Source organism: Schistocerca americana, chromosome 8, assembly GCF_021461395.2.
Source record: "Schistocerca americana isolate TAMUIC-IGC-003095 chromosome 8, iqSchAmer2.1, whole genome shotgun sequence".
NCBI classification, from domain to species: Eukaryota; Metazoa; Arthropoda; class Insecta; order Orthoptera; family Acrididae; genus Schistocerca; species Schistocerca americana.
Genome location: NC_060126.1, coordinates 110422497 through 110441536, shown reverse-complemented (window position 1 = coordinate 110441536; position 19040 = coordinate 110422497). Strand labels below are relative to the sequence as shown.

The 19040-nt window shown below is 40.5% G+C and overlaps 1 protein-coding gene across 1 annotated transcript; it reads left to right on the top strand.

Moving 5' to 3' along the window:
* Positions 1-9884: 9884 nt before the first annotated feature.
* Positions 9885-18398, top strand: LOC124545603 (fatty acid-binding protein, muscle-like). The gene is made up of 3 exons (XM_047124551.1): positions 9885-9966; positions 14353-14633; positions 18348-18398. Exons 1-3 carry the CDS (start codon positions 9885-9887, stop codon positions 18396-18398), a joined length of 414 nt encoding a protein of 137 aa, XP_046980507.1.
* The last annotated feature ends 642 nt before the right edge of the window (positions 18399-19040 follow it).

Genomic DNA, 19040 nt, shown 5'->3' with positions numbered 1-19040 from the left:
AGTCAATATATAAAATAGATACCGATGGGTGGCTTTAATTGATAATGCAATGCTATCATCTGAGTTATCGTTTGATGAAACTGCATGAAGCGTTTAAAAGTTGTTGACTCAGACGTTCATTGCGAAAATATTAGTCATTTTAAATTATTAACTTTTGTTATTTTAAAGACACTGAAATTAATGTTGTGTCATTGGATGCGCTTTTTTTTTTTTTTTTTTTTTTGAGATCGCATATATATTCAGACTTGGTTTAATATTTTACTGAATTATTGTTGAATAAGCCATCTTTCAGTTTGTCTAACGGTAGGCCATTGCTGGAACACAACTGGCCCTCTTAAGCAATCGCTTCATCTTCCGAATTCCCCATACCATGATTTTCCCCATTTCCAACCACGCCTTTGTACCCGCACCTGGTCTCGCTAGCAACCGTTGCTACCGCTGTACCGGCCGCGGCGTTTTGGCAGCCCTGGGGTTGTCCAGCAGGGCTTAGCCTCACAAACAAATGCACTTTACCTGCCGCCGACTCCAGACGGCCGAATCGCTCACCTACATGTACATAACGTTACAAATTCTTACATTTTAAAAGATAATGCTCGGTTTCAGCATCTGCCTTCGACATTCCAGAAGAAAATGGATTGGCCCAATATTTCAATGGGGAAGAATGAAATGCGGTCAGAAAGTGGCCTGAAAGTGTCCATCCAAGAAATATCGTCAAAGCCGAGAGAAATGCTAAAAGTTCCAAGCAAAACTTGAAGTCTGTGAGCTGATGAGTAATCCACGCACAAAGAAAGCTAAGCGAAGCACAGGAGATTAAATCTAGAACTACAGCTCCTCCTGTCAAAAGCAAGTGTTTTGAAGACTCTGTGGGGAAGCCACCAATGAAACTCATTTGTAAAACAGAGGAATGATATGGTGGATTGTGCGAGGAGTATCGAATGGGAGAAATGACCAGATGCATGAAATGCAAAATGTGGGTTCATGAAAAGTATGTGATGGTGGGTATAGGAGTGGGAAAACTGTACTGGAATGCACACAAATAGAAGTGTAAGAACTAAAATATGGAACATTTCGTTAAAGTCAGGCTAGTGTATACATTCAAGCTCAGGGATATGGACTACTAGTGTGTTACAATTTATGTAAGCAAAAATACAATTTACGAAACGATATTCCTAATTTGCACCTCTTACAGGGTACTTGGAAATTTAAGCATAGTGTGTATATTTTACACAGAATTTACACTGTTTGAATCGGATACCACAATAGCATCCTGTTATTGAGAATGACATTGCTTGAGTAATCTTATAACTTACTGTTTAGGCTACTCTCCCCCACTATCTACCAAGTATGAAAACTGATGAAAATTAAATTAAATTTTCCTATTAAATTCGTTGAATGTTCCAAGAACGCAGTTACACTGCCTCGAAATGAAGGTTTTTTTCGCCATTTAAATTACGATGGAATTTGAATTCGACGAAATCGTGTAATGTTTCAAGACTCTGCATCGAACAACTGCAGAATAACATCACCTAAGCTAGTATAATAGCTGGCAAAGAAAAATTGCAAACGGTTTTATACCTCAAAATATTTTAATAACATCTCTATATTCCTTCAGTTTAAGGTGATTGAAGTTTCGATTAAAGTTGGCTTACAGCATGCTCATCAACAAAGCACAGGGCCAGACATTCCAATATTGTGGTGTTCGTTGAAGGAAATCATGTTTTTCATATGGTCAGTTGTACACCACATGCTCACGAGCTGAATCAACTCAAACTTTGTTCATTTATAATCCGAACAATGAAACTACAAATATAGTGTCCTGAAGAGACCTCACAAAATAAAACTATAAATATGAACATAATATACAAAATAAACTTCTTATTAAATTAAACAACTTCTTATTCTCGCTTGTTGTACTTAAATAACAATGTTTTATGACATTGTTGATAAATTAATTTGCTATTGACTACATACAATGTACGTTTAATAGAATATACATCTATTTATATCTGATAGGGACAGATTGCACGTATGATCCGTGGAACACGCTAACTCACAACTTCTCTTAAAATAGTCCAGTGAGCGATCTTTTGTATATTCATGACGATTTTCATATCCTTTCCGTCTCCTGCCAAATTTTCCGCATTTGTATTCCGCCTATAATATTGACGGATTCTCCAACGAAACCTTCACTTGAAATATTTTCTAAACGAGGGTTAGTAATTTGTAGCAAACTCCAGCTCAAGAAGTTCTGAAGCCAACGACAAGGACAGATACATGTCAGAAATTGCGCACAACTAACGTTTGTAAGAACTTTATTTACCATCATAATGGCTCTGAGCCCTGCGGGACTTAACTTCTGAGGTCATCAGTCCCCTAGAACTTAGAACTACTTAAACCTAACTAACCTAAGGACATAACACACATCCATACCCGAGGCAGGATTCGAACCTGCGACCGTAGCGGTCACGCTGTTCCAGACTTTAGCGCCTAGAACCGCTCGGCCACACAGGCCGGCTTTTCCATCATAAACACTGTGTACAGGGACCTTGCGAGACTTACAGATTTGTCATTGTCTCCTCTATTCAATGGCGATTAAAAGCGGAAATCTGGCCACCACTTAACTGCATATGCCTACGTCGCTAACATAATATTTTAGATTCAGTTTTGGCTATTGCCTCGCATTTCTGCCCCTCTGCGTCCCCTCCACTGTGGGGAACAGTTTACGTAAAGACGAAAGGTTGACATGTTATTATGGTGTTAATGTGTCACTGTTTACTAAATGCTTTGAATGCACTGTTCACAAAATTAGAAAAATACGGAACGTATCCCACACATATATTGAAATTACAACAACTTCCACACTCACTTTCACCACTTGCTCGGCTTTCGCCTAAGCAGTGCACTCTCCACCACCATCCCATCCTTAAAAGTATTCTTCCGAGCTCTCGGCTCCACAGAGGTGGGGAATATGAATGAGACTGTCCGTAAGGTAGAGTTACTACATGCAACGTTCACATAATAGGGCTCTTGTTGATAACACATTTATAGTATCGTTCCCCATAACATGTTATGAGAGTGTGTTACTACAGTCGTAAAACTATCGTAGACTACCACAGACTATCTTAAGTAATATAAACTAGTTTACCTATCGTCTTGGTCAGTTACGATCGCAACACCGTTGCCTGTACGTTGGGTATGTTGCATACATATTGGGCGTTACCTCATTTGGATTGCTTGTGTTACTATTTCCCCTAGGCACTGAATGATGACATGTAATGGGCTGCACAGCCTACAGAGAGTCTTTGTTCGATATAGTTATCCTTGTGTGTGATGCTAAAAAATAAACAGTATTTACAGCAAAATTGAAATTGTCTATGACTAATTCAAGTTTTATTCGAAAATTATTGATTTTCATGAGAAACAGGGGATATTTTAGTAAAAATAAAAAAAATACAGGTTTATAGTATATAGATAGAAAACGCAATTTTCTCGCAAAAAGGTGAAAAAGAAAAACAATCACACATTGCTTCGATACCGGGTCGAGCTGATATAAAACATGTTTCTGTTATTCACAATTAACTTCCGCACTAATCAGTAATGACTGGAAACGTAAGATTTTGATCATAACGAAAGACTTTCTATTGAGTACAAAATAACAAGAACAGTTTTACAGATTTTTTTATTTTTGTGGGTGTGAACTGTACTTGTATAAAAAATAATTGCTTTGATTACTAAGAACACAAAAGTTACGAGACCATCTAATTTTTATTACAGGATGGACGATGGTCGATTTTTGTTCTGTGCAAAACAAAGAAACAAACAGAAACGAAAGAAAAGTTGTCAGCTCCCATTTTTTCTTCCACATCTTCATTTATGTTTCTCTCCTTACGAATGTTACCAATACTGTCGGTAATCCTATCATTTACTACGTCATTGATCTACTGTACCAAAACTACACATCCGGAGCTTTGTAGAAAGCATCTCTATGTATTACACATTGTGACAGTGTAGATAGGAACATCCCGGCGATGGCAAGATCGTTAGCGGCATAGCACAAGCTCGGGTTGGGCAAATTAGCCTAGCACTTTAAAAGGAACCACCCCGTCATTGGTCTTACATGATTTGGAACAATCAAGGGAAGCGTACAGGGGTTTGTCCCTCTGATATCGACAATACTAGTGCGGTGCCTGACTGCGAATTTTCCCTTTAAATGGTTGTGAATGATACTCAGAGAAAAGTCAAGCATTTTCAGTTTTGCGAATTTATTTATGTTGATACAGATCATTGTTCAACTTCTGAAGCCTTTCAGTGCCATATGTTCCATTTACTGCATTAATCCTAAATTCTTTCTCGTTATTTGGCCCTCGTTATTCCAACGAGGAAACATTTGATGACTGTGCGTCATAGTGTCCAACCTCTCCTCTCTTCCTACCCCTTCCATCTCTTTCTGAGAACTTCCTGGGATTCAGATATTCGACATCCTGCTGAGATCTAGAAGATTATTCTCTCTCTCTCACACACACTCAATCTCTCCCACTCTCTCTCTCTCTCTCTCTCTCTCTCTCTCTTTCTCTCTCTGTGTGTGTTTATGATGAGGTAATTTCTATAAAGTTGAAGCCGGACTCTGAACTTCGTAATAATCTTATCTGCAGCGAGCGGATGCACTAACCGGCAATAAACCTGTATCTCAGATAAGTTCCACCATCGACCTGTCTCTGACAAATGTTGCGTAATGCCTCTTCTGGTTTATAGCTACAATACAACTAAATTTATGTTCAGAGAGAAAATTATCGAACAAAATTGTGGGTAACGTTTCTAAACAAACACAAGGTAGTGCATTTGCGTAGTGAGACAGTGACGGAAACGATCGCCTACACAAAATTATTAAAATTCTCTACCATAATATAAGTAATAGGATATCGAATGCATTGTTTATTTCTGCTCGGTAAATGGTATCTTCAAACTATATTCATGAAACCACACTTGCAACAGGATATCTCTCTCTCTGGTACTGCCTATCGATGTTACATTCGGTTTCATCTCCAGCTCATATTGGTAATGTTACCACAGTCTAATTGACATTCACTAGTAATTAACATTCACTGTTTCTTAGGACCTACCGAAATCCATTCCTAATGTTATTACGCGCGTATCCACCGGCCGCTCATCAAACTAATATTAAAGGCATCATTTGAGACCATTCTTTTTTTTTTAAAGAAAAAAACAAGAAAAGGCATATGCATGATTCCTATCTCTTGACGCACTGTCATGGTGATGGGTGCCAGTTGTTCTATCTTCCACTTCCAGAAACAAATGAGCTCCTCGCATAAACAGCGATGTACAGTGGCGATCTCATGTTCGCCAAGACTACAGAGCGAACACAGAATCAGATGTAGTCAATCTATTTGTGTCGTAGCTTCGCAATCAACTTGGGAGTCCCTGACGGGAACCACGTAACTTCTGAGAATACAGATCTGTACTGAGTCGACAACCGAAATAATGTTTTGACAAATGTTGACAGTAATGAGACCAGAGTCCGCTTATGTTTTGTGAGAGCTTTTTGCTGTTAAGTTTCTTAATATGAACTCAAATTTTCTGATCCGAGCCAGACCGTCCAGTTGTTAGCATACAGGACCCACATTCGGGAGGACAGCGGTTCAAATCCCTGTTCGGCCATCCGCAATTAGGTTTTCCGTGATTTCCCTAAGTCACTCTAGGCAAATGCCAGGACGGTTCTTTTGAAAAGGGCACGGCAGCTTTCTTTCCCCCTCATTTAGTAATCCGTGCATGTGCTGCGCCTAATATAACCGCGCTGTTGACTGGACGTTACACTCTTGTCCTCCTTTCCTTTCCAAATCCCGGAAGAATACATGCGAAGTAGTACAGTTTTTTGACTTTATACTGAAACGAGGTACAAAAATAGTTATCATTGTAATATTAAATATATTTGATTTATGTTATTATTAAAAGCGTAGTGACACGGTTCGTGCACTGCTTGAAAATCGCACTCTGCTTGCAGCATTTTACAAGTAGCAACAGTAACTTCAACAATTTGTGACGCAGTCGGCTGCTGGTCTCTCCCAGAGGTAATTCCCAAATCGACAGTTAATTCCAACTTTATAAACACGTTCTTCAATCGCGATGCTCAAAGAGGACATCTCCGTATTCCTTTAATTCGCCGAGACTCGCGGAGAGCAGCAGAGCTATTGCTGTTATTTTGATAAAACGGCTTTACGAGTAAAGCCTTGCTCACCTTTTCCGGATCCGTGTTGACTGTCTGCAAGCGTAATGCACACCGATGCTTATGTTTCAACCCAGTGTCGCCGTACCACTACCGGCGCCTAAAAGCAATTCATGATAATAACACTATTAAAATCACAAATCCTACAGAGCACAGTCTGAACATCATTCTTATAAAGTTTGACTCCCACACGGCAAATAACTATCAGTCTACAGTGCCTCAAGGTGCGAAAGCTTAATTACACAAATCAAAAAAAGTTTTTCATCACCCCATTTCCCAGAACTCCTGAAGACAGACGTTCAGTGTGGATATTGTATCACAGACACAGTCCCTTTGACTGTTAACAGATGTCACTAAACCTGCCCAAAGATGTAAACAAGCATCCAAGAGCAGCGCCTATTAGACGGAGGGCGTCCGACAGCTGATCACTTCCAGTCATTTCACGAGGTAGGAGGTACACGACTCGTGTTGTCTGTAGTTCAACCATGCCTAGACGGTCAATACCGCGGTTCGATCGCGTCCGCATTGTTACTTTGTGCCAGGAAGGGGTCTCAACAAGGGAAGTGTCCAGGCGTCTCGCTCAGGCAGCCCAAGGACTACTACTGCAGTGGATGACCGCTACCTGCGGATTATGATTCGGAGGAACTCTGACAGCAACGCCACCATGTTGGTTCAAATGGCTCTGAGCACTATGTGACTTAACATCTGAGGTCATCAGTCACCTAGAACTTAGAACTACTTAAACCTAACTGACCTAAGGACATCACACACATCCATGCCCACGGCAGGATTCGAACCTGCGACCGTAGCAGGCGTGCGGTTCCAAACTAAAGCGCCTAGAACCGCTCGGTCATACTGGCCAGCTGCCACCATGTTGAATAATGCTTTTTGTGCAGCCACAGGGCGTCGTGTTACTACTCAAACTGTGCACAATAGGCTGCATGATGCGCAATTTTACTCCCGACGTTCATGGCGAGGTCCATCTTTGCAACCACGACACCATGCAGCGCGGTACAGATGGCCCCAAAAACATGCAGAATGGACCGCTCAGGATTGGCATCACGTTCTCTTTACAGATTAGTATCGCATATGCCTTCAAACTAACAATCGTCGGACACGGTCAGGCTGAACGCCTTAGACACACTGTCCAGCGAGTGCAGCAAGGTGGAGGTTCACTGCTGTTTTGGAGTGGCATTATGTGTGGTCGACGTACGCTGGTGGTGGTCAGGGAAGGCGCCGTAATGGCTATACGATACGTGAATGCCATCTTCCGACCGATAGTGCAACCATATCGGCAGCATATTGGCGGTGAGGCTTTCGCCTTCATGGACGACAATCCGCGCCCCCGTCGTGCAAATCTTGTGAGTGACTTCCTTCAGGATAACATCATCGCTCGACTAGAGTGGCCAGTACGTTCTCCAGACATAAACCCTATCGCACAAGCCTGGGATAGAATGAAAAAGGCTGTTTATGGACGACGTGACCCACTAACCACTCTGAGAGATCTACGCCGAATCGCCGTTGAGGAATGGAACAATCTGGACAAATAGTGCCCTGATGAACTTGTGGATAATATGCCACAACGAATAGAGGCATGCATCATTGTAAGAGGACGTACTACTGGGTATTAGAGGTACCGATGTGTACAGCAATCTGGACCACCACTTCTGAAGGTCTCGTTGTATGGTGGTACAACATGCAGTGTGTGGTTTTAATGAGTAATGAAAAGGGTGGAAATGATGTTTATGCAGATCTCTATTTCAATTTTTGTACAGGTTCCGAAACTTTCGGAACCGAGGTGATGCAAAACTTTTTTTGGTGTGTATACATCCACGCAGTGTAATCGGAGAGCGAATCTGATACCACAAAAGTCCTGTATTTAACACAAATCATAATTTGGTATTTGGTTGTCTCAAGTTGATGACCTAAGATATAATAAAATTTTAAAAATTCCTGTAAAAAGTAATGTATAGCTTAAACTCATTTAAAAATGACATCACAAAACCGAATAAAGTATCTGAAATATGTGTTTACTAACGCAAAATGACATTCCGTCACCGGCCGGGGTGGCCGAGCGGTTCTAGACGCTACAGTCTGGAACCGGGTGACCGCTACGGTCGCAGGTTCGAATCCTGCCTCGGGCATGGATGTGTGTGATGTCCTTAGGTTAGTTAGATTTAAGTAGTTCTAAGTTCTAGGGAACTGATTACGTTAGAAGTTGAGTCCCATAGTGCTCAGAACCATTTGAACCATTTGACTCTCCGTCAAGCGACCGTAATACTAATCTTGTACTTGATGCCGAGGAACCTTCCTTAAACCTGATGTAATGCTATCTATTATCTGAACATGGTCTTTTGACAGAAACTACTTGTACGTAAGTAAATACATACTATCCTTTTCATTGACTTTCAAAACAGAAAATAGAATAGACGCGAGCCTGTGACCGAGATGCTGCTATTACTCATGTCAATATGTAAAGATTTTCGTTACAGGTTGTATATTGTAATAGCAATACGTCTGAAATTACTTACTCTAGGAGGTATATTGAGAGACGTAAAGTAGTATATGAGTATTGCTATTTGAGGAGCAATATACGCCTAACTGGTGATTGCCGAGCTACAGAGGATACAAAACGCAGATTCGTAACAGCAAGAAAAGCATTTATGAAACGACGAGACTTGTTAACATGGAACATAAAATTGAGTGCTAGGAAGTCTTCTCTGAAGTTGTCTGTGTGGAGTGTAGCCTCGTAAGGGAGTGTAGCATGGACGGTAAGCAGTTAAGACAAGAAAAGAAGAGAAGCTCCTGAAATAATACTCAAGATTAGATGGGCAGATCGAACAACTAATGAAGTATTTAATTCAACAGGAAGAAAAATTATGGCACAACTTCACTAAAAATAGAGATCGGTACACAGGACGTATCCTGCGGCATTAAGAAATGTATGTGAACACAGAGAAGAAGGCTCTAATGCAGTAACACATTAGGAAAGTTTAAATGAATGTTGGTTGCAGTAGTTATTCAGAGATAAAGACACTTGGCACGCGAGATATTTTAGAGAGTAACATAAAACTGGTGTTAGGGCTGAAGGCCACAACAGTTACAAAGATTAAAGTTTTCAGAGTCTCTGAAAGAGCTCTGTAGATTACTTAATACTTATCCGCCCACAAAGAGACCCATGTAACGCATTCAAGGTGGTTAAATTCCTGGAGACAACCCAAAAATGAATGTTATGTTACAAAGCAAGTCAGTATTTTTTCTGAACGCAAATAACGGCGACTTACTGATAGAAATTAAAGAAATAATATCTTGCACATAGTCCCTACTCTACATGAGATACAAAGCGAACCAAATAGTAGATGACACCAATATCGAAGAAATTTCTGGCTCTCACAAAACAATCGGAAGCAAATGTCTTTAACCTTGAAGTTCGGTATCGCATATCGGGATCTGAGATGACTCAAGTTGCTATCGGCAGTACCGGATACCGCCTTAATAATCAAATACGGTACCACTATCTCATACAAGAAGTGACGATATTTCGAGGGGTGTAGGTCTCAGATAAATAGACCGGCGCAGTGCCAGAACTCAGACTGGGTTCTCTGCTTCTGCCGCAACTGCTGAGAAGAGTAAAGCATTCGAGATGGTGAAACAGTTTTCTGGAAAGAGCTATGAACTGGACGTCGCCAGCATGGAGAGCATGGAGGCGTTTCTGGACGCCAGCGGTGAGTCAATAAAAAGCGTCAACTTTGTCTTTGTCCTCTCCTACAGACCCTATACATAGTACCGGTCAGCAGGGACTTTAGATCATAACTATAGGCTGCCTACCCGACAGTGCGAAGCTTTGAGTTGCTTAAGAATGAAGAAGAAAAAAGAATCTTGAACTTTATACAATTACGCTTGAGATCAACATCTCTTATGCATGTTTATAAATACGAATTTGAGTGTGAATAGATAATTTCGTGTTACAATTATACATATGTATGATAGGCGTTTTGTGAACCTTCAGAGCATACTTTTACAATCCGAATAAAGGAATAGATCGAATTGCGTTAATTATTGAGTCACTTACATCGATAGTTTTGTTACAAGCAACAGTGAGACTAGACAAGCTTACGGGGAGGAAAAAATCAAAGCAATATAAAGGAAATTCGACCACCACTTCTGAAAGTCTCCCAAAAGTAATACTATAAATAATGTTGATCATATATACAGTTCAATGCTGTACAGATTCTCCCACATAAGTAACATTTTAACTACCGTACGTAATGTCGTAATTGTCTTCCAATGGAATGCTTTACATTTCTGAACTACTTCTTCAGAAACTTGATAAGGGGCTACAACTTAGTTGATTCAGTGTTAACATAATCTTCTCAAGTCACGTTAAGTTTACCTACACCGGCACAGTATTCCACCAAGATAATACTTACTATCCTTTTTATTAGTATAGCTGGATCATATGAAAACGAATGTTTTTCCAGTTTCTTCTGCCCCGCTACCATTTGTCCTATGAATTTATGTCCTTGGAACTGCCTCCTATTCTCTCTTGAGCCGTGTACCTACCGATTTTCCTCTCTGATTTTTGCGCTGTAATTTTATTGCAGGCACGCTTTGTGTGCTGCGTTCATTAACATGCATGTACAACTTCATTCTTGTCCTCTCCATTTTTTCTTGCGAGAGTTCCTCGTTTAATGTCACTGTGTCTGTTTTATTTCTTATTACGTCTGGTCTCACGCCTTTTATGACCATTCTCAGGAATTTCATCTTATTCGTTTGCATTTTGTCTACCTTCTACATAGATCAACATTTGTTTGTAGTGTGTTTGGTATACCATCCTCCTTAAGTTTTTGGGGTACGTGACCACGGCAAATGTTCTTTAAAGATATTGTTTCTTACTCATGCACATTAATTTCTTCACAGTTCTTCCCCATTTCTCTTATGGTAGTCTCAAAATATCTCTCACGTTCCATCCTATTCAGTTAATATCCTCTCAGCCTGACTGCACGCGACGTTATTTGTGGTCTTCTAGATGTGACCAATACCGCTCTTAAATCTCCAAAGCTTAATTTCGTAACCATCCACGTTGCTCTCTCATGCGTGTAGCTGCCACTGAACTGCCTCTTTATACTCCTCTCGCATGCCAACATTTAGTTTGCTCCAAGCTTTCCCGTCTCTATACCATGGTCGTGATGAAAAGCACATATTTTTGTTACAACCAGTGGGTTCTCTCTCTCCTCCAAATTATACAAAGCTTGGCTTTCATTATTTCATCTCCTTTAGATTTCTCTGAATCTTCCTTCTGTACTTAGCGTTAGATAGCTTTTGTGTACTGAGGTAAAACATTACCACAGCCTTCCCATCTAGATACTTGTGCTCTCGTACTGGATTTCCCTGGAATAAATGCGTGCTGTTCGTGTCACAGAACATTTTCTTGTGTATTCTAGACGTGTCTTTCTAAAATTTCCATTCTGTTTGCGTAATGGAACGTAATAAATCTTCATTTGGAACTGATGAAGATTTTCATCCGATAATAACGTTTATCGAGTCGCTCGTCAGGTAATGCAGCGAATCAAGTAACAAAATAGGTTTATTCTCTAACACATAAAATATAAATAACACGATTTTATAAGGCATAGTTTTTTCCTGGAAAAAGCATGTCTCTACGCCAAGGCAATGAAAATATAGGGCAATTTATCTCACATATTTTGATACCTTGCATGTATCTATATCGATTACAGGCACGAATCGGCGAAATTCTCGATTCCCGGGAAGGAGGAACTATCTATATACATAAATAAGTTCTCACGAAACCCTTGGTGCCTGAGACCTACTCGCACTAAACTAAATTTTCAAGTGTAACGAACAGTGCAGTGTTGTATTCGGTGATGGAAGTAAATGTGAGCCATGAACACGCATGTTCCATATCACCGGTAGACGCCAAACATCAGGAAGATCAGTTTTTATTTCTGAGAAACATAGGAACACGTGCTACGAAACTGACTCTATGACTTAGGGAAAACTTCTGACAGTGTTGACTGGAATACTCTCCTTGATATTCTGAAGGTATCAGAGGTACAATACAGGGAGCGAAAGACCATTTACAATTTGTACAGAAACCAGAGGGCAGTTATAAGGGTCGAGGGGCATGAAAGGGAAGCAGTGGATGAGAAGGGAGTGAGCGGGGTCATAGTCTGTCGCCAATCTGTACACGAGTAAGCAGCAAACGAAACAAAAAAAAAATTGTAGTAGTAATTAAAGTTCAGCGAGCAGAAATAAAAACCTTGAGATTTGCCGACGACATTGTAATACCATAAGAGACAGCAAAGGAAATGGAAAAGAAGCTGAATGGAATGATCAGTGTCTTGTAAGGAAGATATAAGATGGACATGAACCAAATCAAAACAAGGATAAAGGAATGTAGTCGAATTAAATCATGTGATAGAGTGGGAATTAGAATAGCGAATGAGACATTTAAAGTAGTAGATAAGTTTTGTTATTTGGGCACCTGAATAACTGATTATGGCAGAAGCAGAGAGGATATAAAATGTAGACTGGCAATGGCAAGAAAAGCGTTTCTGAAGAAAATAAATTTGTTGACATTGAATATAGATTTAAGTGTTAGGAATTTTTTATGAAAGTATTTGTATAGAATGTAGCTGTGTATGAAAGTGAAGCATGGATGATAAACAATGTAGATATGAAGAGAATAGAACATTTTGAAATGTGGTGTTTGGGAAGTACGCTGCAAATGAGATGGATAGATTACATAACTAATGAGGAGATACTGAATAGTATTGGGGAGAAAAGAATTTTGTTACAGATCCTAACTAGAAGAAGGGCTCGGGTGATAGAACACATTCTGAGACACCAAGGGACCACCAATTTAGTTTGCGAGGGAAGTGTGGGGAGGAGGGGGAGGATAAAAATTGTACAGCGAGATGAAGCGATGAATACTGTGACGAGATTCAGAAGGATGTAAGTTGCATTAGTTATTCAGAGATGAAGAGGCTTGACAGGATATAGTAGGATGGAGAGCTGCAACGAGCGAGTCGTTCTACGGACGACCACAGTAACAACAGAGCAGAACCAATGATGAACGGCATGTTTCTCCACGTGGTTGCAAAGTAGGCGCGAGAGCATTACGGACGTATTGAACTAATAGCAGTGGAGGCCGCACGGTTGTCCGTGCAGTCTAACGCATGGCTTTCCGGGCGGGAAGGAGCACCCGGTCCCGGCACGAATCCACCCGCCTGATTTGTGTCGAGGTCCGGTGCACCGGCCAGTGTGTGGATGGTTTTTAGGTGGTTTTCCATCTGCCTCGGCGAATGCGGGCTGTTTCCCCTTATTCCGTCTCAGTTACACTATGTCGACGATTTCTGCGCAAACAAGTTCTTCACGTACGCGTACACCACCATTGCTCTACCACTCAAACATAGGGGTTACACTCGTCTGGTGCGAGACGTTCCCTGGGGGGTCCACCGAGGACCGAACCGCACAATAACCCTGGGTTCTGTGTGGGGTGGCGGAGGGGTGAAGTGGACTGCGGTAGTCGTCGTCGGGTTGTGGACAACTGCGGCTGCGGCGGGGTCGTTTCTAGGTCCCCGGTTAACACACAACACAGTACAATACAACAGAGTGGCATTTTGAATCACCAGGAGGTTTGGTGTTGAAATTCCGAGAGCATACATTCCAAGAAGAGTCGGCAATATACTACCTCCTTCGAAAAATTTTCTGAGAAAGTGCCGTGACGAGAAATTAGATAAAATGTAGCTCATACCGAGTTTATGGATTCTTGTTCATTCCATGGCCTACTCGCGAATCGAATGAGGAAGGTGGGACGTGATAGTCACAACAGAAGAACCCTCGCACCAAAGGGTGAGTTGCGGAGTATAGACGTAGATACAACAGTTAAGTTATCGGTACAAATCTTTCAGTTACCCACATCCTCCTAATGATGAGAATTTCAATCGGGAATAATAGATAAATTATCATTTTAAGTAACTCGACGCAGATATACTGCGTCTCGAAGAGGATCGATGAGACAAACTCCTTTCGAGTCTCTACACGCTGAGTAATTTCTCTTTATATTGATGTTAGTTTCTGACCTGCAGGAGTCACTGATCCCACGCACCGCCAGATGGCTCTGTCAGCGAAGGACACCTTGACTCTGACACTGGAGGGTGACAAGGTCACGGATGTGACCCAGCTGGGCGAGTACAAACACGTGCTGACATACCGCCTGGGGGAGGAGTTCACAGAGGACACGGCCGGCCGCAAGAGGAAGAGCACCGTCACGCAAAGGGGCGCCGACACGCTGGTCAAGGTCGAGAAGTACGAAGACGGCAAGACCGTAACCATAGAGAAGACCTTCAGCGCCGACAAGATGGTCGCGGTGAGCCCCAACACAAAACTCCCACTCTCAGCACTTTCTGTTTTGCATCTCTTCTTGCTGTGTGTATATGTTAGTGTGTATGTGTGTGTGTGTGTGTGTGTGTGTCTGTGTGTCAGATAGAATGTTGCAGTATGGTAACCCATGACAGTGAGTTCGAAATCATTTGAAGGAAGTTTTGTACCGTCTGCCTCAAACTTGTGTATAATTACTGCTATAACATCTCATGTGATTTCAAATTGGTAGTGTTGCCCGATACAAGGCATAATTCCCGGTTGATAGGTTTCTCAGATTGTGGTACAAACAAGGAACTGCTCGTCTGTGAGCATCACTGTAACTTTTAATCATAACCCCTCAGGAGAGTAATATGGTTGTTTCAAACATATAAAATTTGCTTCACAGAAAAATAGCTTGATGGGGACAATATGATTCTAAATTGTTGCTGCATGCCCTTTGTTTGGATATTATATACTGTTTTTATGGGATCATGAGATTCTATAGAACACTGTTTTGTCACCCCATTCTCCTTCTATGGACTTACCCGAGACATTGTTACAGTTACTTGTGCTCCACCCTTAATGTGTCAAATTTACCCATGTTTAAACACAATACCTCTAATCCATTAATTAATTTCTTCGTGATTTTATATAATTTGTATGAGGGTGGTATGATTGGTCTGGTAAAAAAGCAAGAAAAATGTTATTTTGTAAAGAAAATCACTCGCCTTACTTCTTACAGTCTCATTTGACGGATGTACGATTGGTCCAGCGATCCTCCAGCTTTTTCTTCAAATCAGAGAAATAACAACTTTCAGACTCTGAAAAATACTAGTAGACTACAACTGTCACTTCCTTATTTGATGAAAATTTCTTCCCAGCAATCCAAAGTTTCAAGTTAAGGAACGGGAAGAACTCGGGTGAATAGAATGGATGAGGAACCAATTCAAAGCTCAGTCCACGCACTTTGGCATTTTTATCATTGTTGAGTAGGATGGCGCATTACCACAGTGAAGCAACACTTTTTCCCTTACCGACCTAGGTCTTTTTTTCATCCAACGCAAGTGTCAAACGATCTAACAATGAATCATATTGTTTCTTGGGAAAGCCAAAAAACAGTGGCCATCACCTTACCAGCTGACAAAATGGTCTTTGCCTTCTTCGGCGTACTTTCACCAGCCTTTGTCCGTTGTTTTGACTACCATCTTGAATCTGGTGTGTAATGCTGGATCTAGCTGTCACAAACGGTCACGAATCAACGCAAAAAGTCTTGCTGATTGCGTTTAAATATCGCCATACATTGTACTGAAATGTTGTGCTGGATGCTTTTGGTCGAGTATGACCAATCGGTGCACCCATCTCGCACACAGCTTCATCGTAGACAATTCTCCGTGCAGGATATTACGCACTCGCTCAGTTGAGATCCAACAGTCTCCGGAGTCTTACGAATTATTATTCGGCGGTCTTGCTGCGCCGTATCATGGATTTTGTCAACTGTTTCCTTTGAGGTAATCTCAACTTGACGGTCATCATGACCACGCTTAAATTCACTAAGCCAAAAGTAAATGGTCTTTAATAACGGTACAGAGTGCGCGTGCTCTTCGTCCACTTCTGTTTCGATTGCTGCGACAGCCAAGCCTTCAAAGGAAAATGATTAAGATTAGCACGAATCTCAGTTTTGTTAATTTTCAGTCGCAGTCAACACAGTGACCAATTCAGACGGTTATCAACAATGAACTGCACGTTGTACGTTGTTCAAATTCTTTATACGATCCTTAGAACGCGCCACATAAATGTTCCATTCTTTTGTGGAAATTTATCAGACTTATCACACCATCCTTGTATTTAATTACGTACCTCCACAGCTTCTTCATGTCCGTCATTTTTAATCATTAGTAAATCATTTGGTGTTCTTCTTCGCTTTCCATTTTGTGTGTGAGTGTGTGTGTGTGTGTGTGTGTGTGTGTGTGTGTGTGTGTGTGTGTGTGTGTGTGTGTGTTGTGTTTTATACGTGCGTGTTTGTCATATTCATAAAATCGGATTAAAATAATTCTTACACTTGTTTTTATGTTGTATTTGTTGCTGTTTGCCCTAACTCTGTCAGATGCCTTTCATTTTATCACAGTTCCCTTCTTATGAGTATATAGCAGCAGAGTAATGAATAAACTTCCGTGCGCAACAATAAACTTTCATACTTTCGTAGGCACTTCAGTGCGCACAAGTTCGTTTGTGTACATTCCATTACATTCTTGTCCTTAGCACTTTTTGCTCTGGTGTACGCATTTCTGTGGTGACTTGTTCAGTTTTTAATCAGACAATCTAACCTTTTATTATAGCTTGTACGTTCTACAAAAGCTTAAAATATGTTTCTCGTGCGCCATATGTGATTTTTAGTCTGGTCCCATACATATACACATCATATTTAACTATCACTTCGAAAAATATTTGCGCTTGTTAAGTGGTCTATTAGTGTTGGTAAGAAACACCTTCTACCCTCTACCTTCTATTTCTGTATTTCACGCAAGCATTTAGAAATTTCTGCTTTATCCCTAGGATATCCTCGTAGATCATTGAGGTTCACCCGGAGCACAGAACTGCCACAAATTTTTAGAAGCAAGATATTTGCTACAAATAGTAGTATTCGGTATGATTATACGAGCATACGTCGCCCTACAAGAGGTAAATGAAGGTTAATCTGTTCTGCGATAGAACACTGAAAACAAGAAACATGGCCCACACAGCTTTCTCTTTTCTAATTGACTAAAAAGAAACCGCATGAGCTCTGCAGTTTTTGCAGATCCTTGCAGTGTAATCCAAATACCATTCTGAAATACTTACTTGAGGTGGAAGTATGCAGCGATTAGTCGTGAATAATCTGAATTTATTGCAGACCTATTTCGACTGTAGAACAGCCAGCATCTGTGTGGTCACATCAAACGTCTGTGACAACATTGTATGATGTATGCACTGAGTCCAAACCGATCTGTAATAAACTGAGCTTATCCACGACCGATCGCTACATTCTACCACTTGCAAATCCAACGGTCGCTGGGCAGGGAGACCTATGGTTTCCAAAATAAATATATTTACTGGAACCTATGAGAAACTACTCTTTAGGTTTGCATATCTCTTCATCTTTCAGTCTTCCTCCTCATACGATCGTGTCTACGTTACTGTATTTTCTTTTTTTTTCCATTCTGTCTCTTTCACATGGATCATTTCTGTATTTTTATTTTGTGTTAGATCTTATTAACTACTTGTTAATTTCATTGTGACTGTGTGACAAACTCTTTATGAGCAGTTCATTTACAAGTCTTCACATCTACTACCCAGTTAGTCTACCAAATTCCAAAGACCACCTTTTAAGTCTCAGTTCTTTTATGTGACTGCACTGAAGGAGAATAATTAAGGAATTTTTCAATAACATTAACATCTTGTTTGTCGAACAGCCAATCCGCTAATATTATCACAAAATGATATTATGGATGAGTAAAATAATAACTGGGAAACCTTAGTACATTGGTGGACAATGAAAATGCCCTTTCTTATTTTGCCAATATGTATAACGAACTGGTACTATTGCATAATGAGTGCACTTTTACTTATTTCAATCATTGTTATGTTTGCATTATTATCTTTCTCATAATCATAATTAGTAATAGTTGAAACTAATAATTCTTTATGAGTTAATGATTTATAACAAATTACTTTTCTCTTTCAGACCCTCTCTGTTGGCAGCGTCACTGCAAAAAGGATTTACAAAGCAGTCTGAATTCGCCTTTCATTCGTCTAAAATTTAGTAATTTATTTCCTTTGTATATTTGCAATAAATTTTTTTGTCAGAGTATAACTTCAATATGAAACTCTTTTTGACTGCAATTGCTCTACCCGTACCCACTCATTTGTTATATTTTAGTGTCTGTTTCGTCTTGAATGTGTCAGTATGCGTTTCCATCAGACACTCACTGTATGAATAAAGATTTTCATATCAGCGCAGCTGAAAAATTTGCAGTCACAGAAAAGACGTGGTTAAAAAGTTTCATAGCAGTAAATGGAAAGCATTCAGTAATCTCAAAACATTTAATGTCCGTTATGAGTAATTGTACAGAATAATTGAGAGAACTCAGGGGAAGGTAGTTCTAATTGATTACTTATCGCAGTTTCGAAGCTTTTCCTCAGTCAATGACTGCTCCTTTAGCCAGTGCCTCGACCCTCGGCTGTAGACATATGCGCTTCACACTGACAGTCTGGAGCATCCGTCAGAAACAGCTCTGGTAATAGCCTCTTAAGCTATTATTTTATCCTCTCTTGTTCGTATTTTCCTCTTATACCTCGAGGTTTTTGTGTCGCATTGCCTAAAGAACTTTCGTGGAGTTTATACAGTATCCACACTGCATGGGTGGCACATACGGAA